Genomic DNA, 12,714 nt, shown 5'->3' with positions numbered 1-12,714 from the left:
TTATACCTAGAAACGCATTTCACATTGTGATGTTACTATCTAGATGGAAGCGTGCACCAGTGTGGGTTGTTCAGTGTCTGGGATGTCTCCGAGCTTCCGTACTCTCCCAGCTCCCCCTGAAGGGGTTCCTGCACCTCACCTTTACTCTGACACCCCCACTTCTGTTCTCTTGTCCTGGGGTGCACCGGAGTTGAGCAATGGCCCACTGGAGCGGTGAGATATTGTCACATACTGTAAAACTGCAATTCCTCTGTGACACTCCGCTTTGTATATAAACTCCATTGTATCTTGTGCTGGTCATAGATGGCTGATTGAGCGCAGAGTTGCTGGGACCAAACAAGTGTCCACAGTGGGCCATCTACCACCAGACCCTCCTCCTCTTTCCTTCCTGGACTCTTCATCAGCTCTCAGTCCCTGGACTAGCTACCAGTATCGGCTTGTGCTCCATAATCAGGCTGGCAACACAACAGGTAAAATCATAATAATGGGCTCAACTGAAATTAAATCCACCAAACCACCAGAATTTGATCAAGATGTGTGAATGCTGCATTTTACACGGTCTAGTGGCAGCTTAAGGATGAAGCTTCCAACTTTTGCTATTTGGAAGATTTTCAACCACATATTTTTACATACTTGCAGGACCCTGGGTCAATATCACCACCAGACCGTCTCGGCCAGCTGGTCTCAGTCCACCGAGGGTGAAGGTCTTGGGTACAGAGTCACTTCAGGTATGTTGACTTCTCACAGGTTCACAAAAAACCTCTTAAGTCTGACATGAGAGCACAAAAGTTCTGAGATATGACTGAAGCACACACATTTAATGTCAAGTAAGCCATGGTGCTACTGATTGTAAAATGAAATATCTCCCATTACATTCAACTGATAAAAGTTTTCAGAATCTCTGAGCTTTTAGAATTTAAAAAAGTGTTTAAGTTTCTTGAAATGGAAAATACAGAGAAAATACAATACGGCAAATCTCCTCAGTCACTCAGAGTAGAAAAGACAAAGCAATGTCACACTGATTCCTTTGTCGTTCCTTCTTGAGATTTAATGAGAAAGAAAAACATTCAACTCAAGGTCCCCTTCAGAAAATGGGAGGGGCTGTGACCCTGTCTGAGGCAGCTTCCTTCCTGTCGGCCATTTTGAAGGAGGGGCCAGAGTTAAATTCCACCACTGGCTAATCCCACATCAAGGCCTATCAACAGAAGCCTCTGAAACAATATTGAACGCATGCACACACACACACACAGACGCACACACATGCACTCACAACCCTGCACTAATGCTAACTGCAGAAAAATGCTAATGCCTGTCATCATTTCAGAACCGCCCCTGTCATCTCTGCAGCAGCACAGCTTTAGGGGTCATAGGTCCGAGAAGGAAAGTGTTTCTTCCTGGTTGTTGCTAATTGGACAGACAGGAGGCCGCTTCCTGGTTACCAATTGACCTTGACAACATAGAGCGGATTTTGAGTATCTCCCTTCATTCTCTAAATGGTTTCTTTTTCATATCACTTCTTGCTCATCGAGGTATTAACTCTCTCCCATTGTCACATTTTCTTTTCAGTTTGCTTGTTTTGTCCGTGTCCTTTTATGTAGTTATACTACTGGTCAGGTTATCAAGGCACAGCCAAAGTCCACTGAATGTGTGCGATTCTGATATTAGGATGGCATCTCTGTTATTCAAAGACAGTGTCATTTTGGCTTTATCAGACTGTGAGTGGAATAGTCTGTACTGCTATGCAGTAAGTGATGAAGATCAACACCTTGATTGTTGTAATGCAGGTTTTGTATTTGCAATGATCGTAAAGAGTAGACTGTAACCACTCTAAATGTTCTCTGCTACTTTGTTAGGGTCAAGTGATTAGTTTCTCATTCTCACACTCATTATCTCTACCAAGATAGTTTACTTGTACATTCTCTGGTAGTTTGTTAGTTATGATATATGCATTTTTAAACTTTAGTGAATTAAACCATTAATTAGATTTTGGCCATCTTCTGATCTGTGATCTACCATTACCACCATATTTTTCACTCTTTAACCATAAATATAATAAAATCAGGTTTGCAGGATGACAATATAAAATTACCTTAATGTTTAAGTGGGAATGTTGATTCATGTACAAAGAAATAGTAGAATTGTATTGTCAGCTGCAGAGGCTAGCACTCTCTCGGTGCCTTTGAGTTATTCTCTGATTATAATGGCATAGATGCACAAAGACACACAAAGACACACACACATACACCACGTCCTTACACACACACACACACCTATTCTCTCTCACTACCAACTCTATCATCTGTCTCTCTCTCACTCATATACACATAAACACATATACAAACACACATACACACATACTGTACTGGCCTTAGCCCCAGTGCTCTGTGTCAGCCCGGGGTCTCTGCTGTCTTCACCATCTCCAGATTACATCAGGCTATTCAATCTGTAAATGACTTCCACCACAAAGCACACCCAACACGCACTTTGGGAAATGAGCTACCTAACTCAACATGACCCTGCCCATATGTGGTTGTGTGTGTGGCTCAGAGTGTGTGTGTGTGTGTGTGTGTGTGTGTGTGTGTGTCCTGTATCACCTCACAGTGTCACTTGTTAAATGAATATCAAGGTTGCATGAGAAATAATTATTCTTGACGTTCATTCATAATACTCTCATCAACATTGACCACTTAATCACCTAAACTCATAAGTCTCAACAAGCTGTGAACTGATCAGTTATTCTACATGACAGTTTGTATCCGTAAGTGTGTTAGAGCACACAGTACATGAACACAGATGTGTGTGTGTGTGTGTACGCGCTGTTTGTATGTAGATGTATACACAAAATATTTATTGTATAGATATCTGTAATTCAAACGTGTATGTGTGTGTGTGTGTGTGTGTGTGTATTGCCCATTTGTGTGTGTGCCAGTTACCTTCATCTTCACTCTGAAATGCTGACAGACTGAACTGTTTCCAAATCAGATGCAGTGCTGAACGACAGCAAGCTTTTGTTTTTGCATGCACCAATTCCATTACCAGCTGTTTTCATTATTTTAGCATGGTGTTTGTGCATGTGCGTGTGTTTTTGTGTGTGTGCCCTGTTTTAAATTTGATGAAAGGAATCTTCTGCTCAAGTCAAAGTCAGGTTATCTTTCCCCACTAGAGAGTTGAACACACACACACACACACACCGTGATCATCCTAATGCTGTACATTCACATACCCAGGTGACAATGTACGCACGCACAGATACTACCTACATCATAGCACAAGTAGCACTCAACTGACCACACTTGCATTTCTCTGCAGATATGTGTTTGCATGAGCACACACATGCAAGCTTTGCACATACACACACGCACTGTACCATGACTTCCTGTAGTTCATCCATCTAAAAGCTTTCTGCTGTCTGCAGCATGCTGAGAACATTTAGACTTCCCAGCCGACCAATGAGATGACTTTGTTGGGATAATGACAGGACAGTTAGAAGTGAGGGATCAAGTGAACTAGGCCTTTGGTTTTCTCTCAATACTGTATTTTGAATGAATAACTCAGAACTTAAATCTAACACACTTGTGTTTCAGGTCACATGGTCTCCTCCACTTATTCCCAATGGAGAAATCCATGGTTATGAGATCCGCCTCCCAGAACCCCGCATCTTCCATGACAGTGCAAATTCTCCTGAGCTCAACGTCACAATAACGGACCTCATTCCATACACAAACTACAGTATCACTTTGTTAGCTTGTTCCATGGGTGGTGGATATGTTGGAGGATGTACAGAAAGCCTGCCCACTCTAGCTACCACATTACCCACAAGTCCTGAAGGTATTGCACTACTGTCCGTAGTGGCAGTCAGTGAGTCTTTCTTGGCTATTTCCTGGCAACCACCAAGCAGACCCAATGGACCAAACATCAGGTAATTCAGAGGCTGTGCAATGATACACCATCACACCAAATTCCCTTGTTTTTCTTTTTCATCAATATTGCAATAAACTTGCAATATGAATAGTAAAACTAGTACGAAAACATTTAAATGAAAAGGGCAAAAAATATGAAATGGAGTAACTAAATGTTTACTGTAACATTACTTTTCCCAGCAATGTTCTTCAGTACCTGCATTACATTGACTGGCTAGTGAAAATTGTATTAGTGTGTTGCACGTAACATTTAGACATATAAAATGTGTGTCAATCAATATGTATGGGGGAACGTGTGTGTATTTAACAGAACATACAGTAAAAAATTACAAAGGAAGGATGATGAGTTGTGTGTAGAAATACACCATGTAAAAATACAAAAGTCACCTTAAAATACATATTATCCAGGTCAGATTCACGTGTCCACAGCAGCAATCTCAACATGATTCAGTCAACATTCCCACTATGAATCAGTCAGACATAACTGCTTCCAAAATACACAGAACCAAACAAATTGCGTCTACTGCTTTCTGATGGTTCTAGGAATTTAATAACTAATTTAAACTAATTATGATGAGCTAATATGTGTGGATCCCAATCTGTGTAACCATCATAACTTTATATAATCGAAATTGACCCTGTATTTTCATTCATTAGCTGAAGCCCAAAGTTAGAAACCAGGCAGCAAAGACTCCAAATGAGCATGTTGTTTTCGAGAGACACATTCTGGAGATGTTCAATTGTTACTGAAAAATGTAAGCAAACAGGCAGATTGGAACGCGTTAACAAGCTGCTAACATGAGTGCCCTGGTAATGAGCTAAGTGTTGTGCATTTTTTAATCACTGTTTTCTCAGTCCTGACGCACATTCTGGTCCGTTTTGTTCTGTCCTGTTCTACTCTGTCGGAGATTAGGCCTAAAATAAAGGTCCATTTTCCTGGCAGGCGATTAAAATGCATGAGCCCGTCTCTCTGTTCTGCTCTGCTCAGCTCTGTGTGTTTGTCTAAGTGGGTTGGTTAAAAGGCGGCATTAAGCCCTTCTCTTCTGATTACAGCAGAAATTAGCATCACTGTGGGGAGAGGAAAACACAAACCCTGCAGAAAAAACAACAGAGGGAGGGGCGTCGGGAGGGTGGGGTGAGATACAGTGAACGCAAAAGAATAGAGATGATGAAAAACAGCAGAAGAGGAGGAAATGAGTGATAAGGAGAAGAGTTGAAAATTGTGTGTGTGGTTATGTCTTTATACATGCACGTGTGTGCAGGCGTGTGTGTATTTCCATGTGGGTGTGTGCTCATACTGGTGCAATTGTGAACACATGTTGTGTGTTAATGCATTCCTAAACATCCAACCATGTGTGTGTGTTTCTTTTTATTCAAATTTCCCCTTCAGATACAAGTTGCTCAGACGTAAAATCCACCAGCCCCTGGCCATTGCCAAGGTCCCCACGGTAACAGCCATGTCCCCTCCCCCCTCTGAAGATCTCCATCGCTGGCTCCATGTTTACTCCGGCACCAAATTGTTCTACCAAGATAAAGGCCTAAGCAGGTGAGATTACTGAAATGAGCTCTAGAGCAAACGCCGGCGCCGCAGCAAACCGTGTGTGCAGAGCCGATCGGCGAGCTGCCGCTGATGCCGATCTTTTAATACCGCTCAAAGATACATTAAGCAAATATCCCAAAGAATTAAATTGTTTTTCACACAGCGTCCCCTAATCTCAGTTTGGCACTTGGTGGAAGCAAATTTTTTTTTCTCTATGCTTGCTAAACGGGTGTACTCTTTTCTGGTTTGTGTCTCTACTGTGTTTTATTCAAGTAGTAAACTGACAAACTTTTGAACGTGTCAGCACTTTTTACTTTGCAGGATTTTATTTATTTTTTTATTTTTTTGTCACTTGCACTAGGAACTAGTCTCTATTAGCATGTTATTTTTTCTTTGCCAAGCTATTTTTGAATGACTGATAGAAGAAACTACTTTTTTTCAGTCTTTTATTCAGAATCTTGACGATATTTTCCAGCAACATTAATCGCTGTTGTGTCCCGCCTATCAAAAAACGCAATATTTTCTCTCAACAGATTCACCCGTTACGAATACCAGCTAGAGGTAGAGAATGACATAGGCTTCTCCTCAGGAGAGATTGTTATCGGTGTGACCATGGCAGGGGTTCCCCACCACATTCCGTCTCTGTCTGCCCAAGCTGTCAATCACACTGCTGTACAGGTCAACTGGACACAACCCTGTAAGATATCCTCTCTCTTAAAGACACACACTCAAAACACACACAGTCTGCCCAGAAAAGGTCTTTCATTGCCATATATTCTATGATTGTTATGTGACTTGAAAATAAGCTAAAAAGTGAAAATAGCGACACAAAATTCAGTTTTGTTAACTGCTCTCTCACTATCCATCTCTATTTGTGTCTTTTTTTCAGCTCTGCAAGATCTACAGGGAGACGTGGAGTCTTACTTTCTGACAATAGAGTCTGCCCAGTCAAGTCAAATCTTGGTTTTCCCCCAAGAGATTATCTCCACAGTGATAAGTGACCTCTGGCCCAGTACCACATATCGGGTGTCATTACAGGTGTCCAATGGAGCACATAATACAACTAAGGCAATGGTTAACGTCACCACAGAGGATGGAGGTATTACTTACTTACTATTCTTACTGCACATATATGAGTGAGGGTGTTAATGTGCACATATGTATATATGAGTGTGTCATGCACAGTACATAAATTGAATACATCCACGAGAGGTGTCTGTGTCAATTTCCCTGCAACTCTGTGCTTCTGATGAGATGTTAAACACATCATGTAGCAAGGCATGAAATCAATACAAAGTGCGTGTGTGTATGAGGCAGATTTGAGGGGTTGTAAAATGCTTGTTGGCACTGCACGCAGACAAACGCACGCAAACTGCACACACAGCCATACGCATAAGACAGTAAACATGGGTGTTCTCATGTCTTATGCAGGCTAATAACTATACTTAGATATTCTATGGGGAACATCTATACTAAAATAAATTGTATCTTATGTTGAAATGGAAACGTTCCACCAACATATGCAAACATATACATTACAATACAATATACCTCTTACTAGATCTTCATTTGATGTCTTTGCATCGTCTGTTAATATTTGTAAAATGAACAACTGAGACTCTTTATCAGAATCTAAAATCTGGAGTTTTGAGAGAGTGTGGTAAGTAGAAAATAAGCAACGTTTTTACTATATGCATTGCACAAGTTATCCAACTGTCATCAAGACTTTTCTCTCCATTTCCCTCTCGAACTCTCAGCCCAACCTCTCAGCATTTGAGGGTTATCTTCCAAATCACTCTATGTATTCATATGTCAGAGGCTGCTCAGTCTGTCTGTTGTTTTCTTTGCGCCCCCCATACACACACAGTTCTCTTTCTTTTTCAGTACAGTCATATGTCAGAGACCTCTCTCTTTCTCTCTAATCTGAGCAGTATAATAAAAAGTGCATTAAAAACATTAGAAAATCATTAGGTGCTAAAGGCAAAGCACGGCTCGTTTAACTGAGAGGGCTCTGGAGGTAATTTCATTATTTTACAGCCATAAGAGTGTGCACACACACACATACACACACACACCAAGGCCAAATATATTTTAACTAATGCAGCTCAACCCTACCAACCAGCAATCTATAGGGCAATGCCAACATCAGGACTAATTGGCAAGAGAAATGTGTGTGCTTGTCTGTGTGTGTGTGTGTGTGTATGAGTCAAAGAGGCTCAGTGTGCAGTATTGCGTTGATAATGCCATCCTGCAGTAAATGAAATGTAGAGCAGTAGGTTGGGTTTAGGTAAGTGCATTGGCAGCAAATGAATTGGGTTAACTTCTCTTAGCTGAGTGCATTTTCACTTAGAATAATAGATGGAGTCTATATGATTACCTGTCTCACACACCATCTCGCATATTCTCTTCCTCTTTGTTTGGTTCCTCTTTTTCTCACTTTTCTACTCACAACCTGATCTCCATTGTCATTAAATGAAACTGTTACATTAACAATATTCTGTGTTCTTTGTCCCTCCCCTTGACTTTTAAATGTTCACTGTCTCTTTATCTTCGTAGTCATTCACAGATTAGCTCATACTTGTGCTCCATTTGTCAGATTTTCCAATGTCTTTCATTGTGTCTGTCGTTCACTCCTTCCTTTCAAACAGTGAAAGATCGAGCAAGTATATAACACAACACAGAACGGTAGAGGCTGTCTCAGAGAAAGATTAGCTATAACCTATGAGAGAGAGAAAAAGTGATGCAGAATCAATCTAGTATTCATAATAAAAATGAACACATGTAAGAGAAGTTAAACCAGTTTATATGCTGCCACTGCACTTATCTAAACCCAGCCCATTGCTCTGCATTTTATTTACTGCTAAATAGCGTTATCAACACAATACTGCATACACAGAGGACACACAGGTGGTCTCACTCCCTTACTAACACACAGACTCACAGGTGCCCTTTATATGCACACCAACAGTCTCTGTCTCTCTCTGTCAGACAAACATGCCATGCGGTACACACAATCGCACCCCTATAACCTCTCTGTGTCCATCTCTATCTCTTTCCTTCTCTTTCACACACATACTCGTACAAATGCACCTCTTGATTGTGTTGATGTTTGAGCTTTGAAAAGTTTGTCAGGCAGGTGTCTGCACTCATTGTGTAAAACTAGTGCTGCTACTAAAATAACTTTGAACCAAACTTGCATGATAGCTAAAACATATGCCCAGATTGAGAATGGTACGTCTATTATGAAATCTCATTCATGCATACTGGGGCCAACCATTATATAGCCTTTTTTCAGGATTCCAGCCTGACTGATGCACTGTATAAGGACATTTTAAAGTTTCAGTGGTGTAGTTTTTGTGTAAAAAAAACAAAGGAAGGTACAAGCAGTTATCAAATGAATTTGGTGTGAAAATACAATCCCATCATTTGCAGCTCTGTTTTTACATTATTGTAGCAGTGGAAGTAGTCCATACGTAAAAGCTTACGTTATGTTGAGAGCACTGGTTTCATACCACAATTCAAGCATATAAGTTTGAAGATGACTTGTTGTTCTTTAGAATTAAACAATTTGGGGTCAATGTACTCACATGTGCCATCCTCAGAGCCAGACGGGATGTCTGCCCCAGAAGTGGTGCCAGTTAACAGCAGCACAGTACGTGTGCTATGGTTCCCTCCTCTACGGCCCAATGGAGCAGTTACTGGTTACTACATCTATGTTAATGACCGTCTTCATGGCAGCGTAGACAACAGCTCAGGGTCCTACCTGCTGGGGGACCTGCTGCCTTTTACTGTCTACAATGTACAGGTACACATACAAATGAAAGCAGACATGCATCTCCAAACACAGACGCACAAATGTGCATTATTTTTTTGTCTGCCGTGTTTGTGTATTTCAGGTGGAGGTGTGTACTGTGTATGCGTGTGTGCGGAGTAATGTTACTCAGACAACTACTGTGGAGGACCTGCCTGTTGACATGGCCACACCACACACACAAGTGATCAGTCCCAGGTAATACAGAGATGTACCAAATTTTTGACCTATTCTTTAACTTGTAGCACTTGAAGCAGTTCAGCAGATGGAAGTTGATGTACTTGGATGATCTTAGCAATTTTTGGGTTGTATTCACATGGTTGAATGCACTAATTGTGAGTTGCTTTGAATAAAAGTGTCAGCTAAATGTAATGTAACGTTGCCTCACTTGCTATTTATGAAATGGAATGAAAATATTGAATCTTGACTATTTTTAGTATTGTTCCAGGTTCATGAAACTTCATATCTTTTAGTTTGAATGTAGAAATCATTAATGTTTATCGACAGTGCAAGAGGTTGGTTTGCATGTTTGACACAACAAAATCAATACAGCTGGCAGTAACAGAGTAAACGGTGGAGCTACTTTTTTGGTCTTGTAAAGGCAGCAGGAGATGTGCACTGTTTACAAAAGGACTGCATGCAAAATGTAATTTTACTTGGCAACTTTTACATAAATTAAGAATAACATAATCAAAAGTGTTTTTATTACACAATTTCAGCTGTACTTTGAAACCATATTTTGTCGGCATACAAACTAAAACTATTTATTCCTACTGCTGTAAAACCTACAGCCCTAGAAGACACAGGGACTGTGGCATGAATTTGTCTTCAGTAGTCTATCAAGATTGACTAATATTCAGCTATAATTACTGATAAGCAATGTTAAAATTTTAGCATACAGTAATGTATTAAAGTATTCTGACTATATAATGTAATCCTATTACCTTGGAGTTTATTTTTAACAGCTTCCAAAATTAATAAAATATTAATTTAAGATGACATGTTATTTGCAGTCAGTTAAATTTAGTGACATTTTACAATCTTTACTTCCTGTGTTTGACCTAAATTGCAACGTTGCAAATCTCATAGTTACAGAGGAAGTGGTGATTTGCGGCATATTTTCTATCTAGGAGAGTGTGGAAGTTGTAACTCTGTGTGTTACTACACAGGTCTTCCCCCTGTCAAAGATGTCAGAGATAAAAAAGAGGAAAATCAATAGTGAGAAGTGTATAAAGATACACACACCCTGACACTGTAACTCTGTGTGTGTGTTTGAGTATGACAAAGTTTTTGTGTGTCTCCCGGTAGTGTGAAAGAAGTGTGAAGAACATACCATGATCTCTCACTCTCTCTCTCTCTCTCTCTCTTTTCCTGCCTTGTGTCTCCCTCTGTCAGGGCGGTGAGGTTGGACTGGTCCCATCCAGGCAGACCCAGTGGGATTATGCTGGGCTTTGAGATCTTAAGACGGACCCTGAGGTCATGTGCCGTTGGGTCAACAGGGGTCACATCCTCTGTCGGGGAAGAGTCAGCAGGTGCAGGTGGTGTAAAGTTCAGATGTTCCTACCTGCAGTGTCCTGCCAGTCATGGTGTGTGTGGGACATCCTGCTTCCATCCTGACATTCAGGTGATTATATTCTTTTAATTTGGAACTTATTTTAGTTTTTGAAGAAACAGACAGCACTTACAGGTCAACCCAGTACAATATTGATTGTTCTAGAGGGGTACTGTTTTTCATTTTTTGTCAAGTCAAGAGTATTGCGTTGAACCACACAAACTTCTATATGCCTCGTGTTGATGACATATGTAATAAAATACTCTTTTGAAAAGCAAGACACAACACACATAATGATTATGGGTGTATTGAGAATGATGCATTTTGGGGTATATTTTTCCTCTCTTCTGTTCTGCTTTGTTTTCATATTTCTCCTGCTTTAATCCTCTCTCCGGACCTTTTCCCCTGTCTGTGACAGCCTCTTTTAAATAAAACTTCCACATCAACAACAATGTGTAAAACAAGATATAAGTCCAGGGTCTTTGCTTTCGAACCCCTTAAAGGTCTGGTGTGTAACCTTTTACTAGAAGGATCTATTGGCAGAAATGGAATATATTATTTGGTATGTTTTCATTAGTATATAATCACCTGAAAATAAGAATTGTCATGTTTTCATTACCCTAGAATGAGCCTTTTATATCTACAGACGCTGTGGGTCGCCTTCCATGGAGTCTCCTATGCTGAACCACCATGTTTCCACTGTAGCCCAGAACAGACAATCCAAACACTGGCTGTAGATAGGGCCGGGCATTTTGCAGGCTCCATAGTTTCTTCTTTGCGTTTGGGAGGGGAGGGGAGGGGAGGGGAGGGTGAAGCGGGCGGAGTTGGAATCTGCAACACACTGCTACCACTAAATCCTCCACACTGGTCCTTTAAATAAGCCCAGCTACATAGCGACATTAAAAGTCAAATGGCCTCCTGTTTGGCAGATAGTCCTATACTTTCAATGCATGACTCTATCTGTTTGTGTGGATTTCGTTTAGATACTTTCTCATGTGTGTGCAATTGTGTGTCAACCAGGTTTGCTGCAGTGGACTATTGTACACTAAGAAACTGCATCATCATTGCTGTGAGGGCAGATACCTGAGTTTAAGTAATTTTTCCAATCCGGCGTGCTGCAATGGCAAACTGCTTCCAGCTCTCCCTGACCACCAGTGTTGCGGAGGATACTATGTTCATGTAAAAACCAGTGAGTTTCAAACCGCTTCATATGTTTACACTTTTCTACTTGACTGGAGTCTACCCTTTTCCATGTTGTTCAAGTGTTTCCTTCATCTGTCCTTGTCTTTGTAGATGAAAAGTGCTGTCCTGACCACTCGCAGGGCCGGGTCTCAGTGGGCCTGGGTGACAGCTGCTGTGGGGGGGTTCCTTACTCGATGAAAGGCAGGCAGGTCTGCTGTAGTGGGAGCCTCCATGATGGCTATGGGGTCCAATGCTGTGGAGGCCGGATTGAAGATGATACATTGGTGTGCTGCGGTGATGCTGAGAGGGGGGAAGGGCATACATACGTTCCAGGTGGGTGAAGGAAAGACACAGATACAAACATAGATTAACATTAACTGTTATAATAATTAAATGTAAAATATAAATATAATTGTTCCTATTTTTTAAGAGGGAGAAAATAAAAATTAAGTTTTTTGCCCACACTGGATGAATTTTGATGGCCTTCTGAGCCTTCTGTATAGAAAACAGTTTTGTTTCGAGAAAGTTCTTTATTGTAAAATCCAATCAACAAAAAGGCCCTTTGTTCAGAAAACAAGTTACTCTTACCAAAAAGGAATTTGTCAGAGTTTGGTTGTGACGTTTTTAATGTTTATTTTGGGAAAAGATAGAAAATGATAGGAGAAGAGAGTAAAGCAAAAAGGGTTGAGGTAGACACATGGTGTAGGAA

The 12,714-nt window shown here is 40.8% G+C and overlaps 1 protein-coding gene across 1 annotated transcript in view; it reads left to right on the top strand.

Moving 5' to 3' along the window:
- ush2a (Usher syndrome 2A (autosomal recessive, mild)) overlaps positions 1 to 12,714 on the top strand; it is a 197,984-nt gene that overhangs the window by 117,452 nt on the left and 67,818 nt on the right. Inside the window, 12 exon segments of the mRNA XM_035652071.1 lie at positions 44 to 213; positions 304 to 470; positions 640 to 728; positions 3,585 to 3,919; positions 5,311 to 5,466; positions 5,994 to 6,157; positions 6,350 to 6,559; positions 9,063 to 9,265; positions 9,357 to 9,469; positions 10,667 to 10,895; positions 11,844 to 12,012; positions 12,117 to 12,338. Coding sequence (XP_035507964.1) covers positions 44 to 213; positions 304 to 470; positions 640 to 728; positions 3,585 to 3,919; positions 5,311 to 5,466; positions 5,994 to 6,157; positions 6,350 to 6,559; positions 9,063 to 9,265; positions 9,357 to 9,469; positions 10,667 to 10,895; positions 11,844 to 12,012; positions 12,117 to 12,338 — 2,227 coding nt within the window.

Source organism: Morone saxatilis, unplaced genomic scaffold, assembly GCF_004916995.1.
Source record: "Morone saxatilis isolate NCDOM2014 unplaced genomic scaffold, NCSU_SB_2.0 Contig11, whole genome shotgun sequence".
Lineage (NCBI taxonomy): Eukaryota > Metazoa > Chordata > Actinopteri > Moronidae > Morone > Morone saxatilis.
Note: the sequence above shows the minus strand (reverse complement) of the source record. Positions and strands in the feature narration are given on the sequence as shown.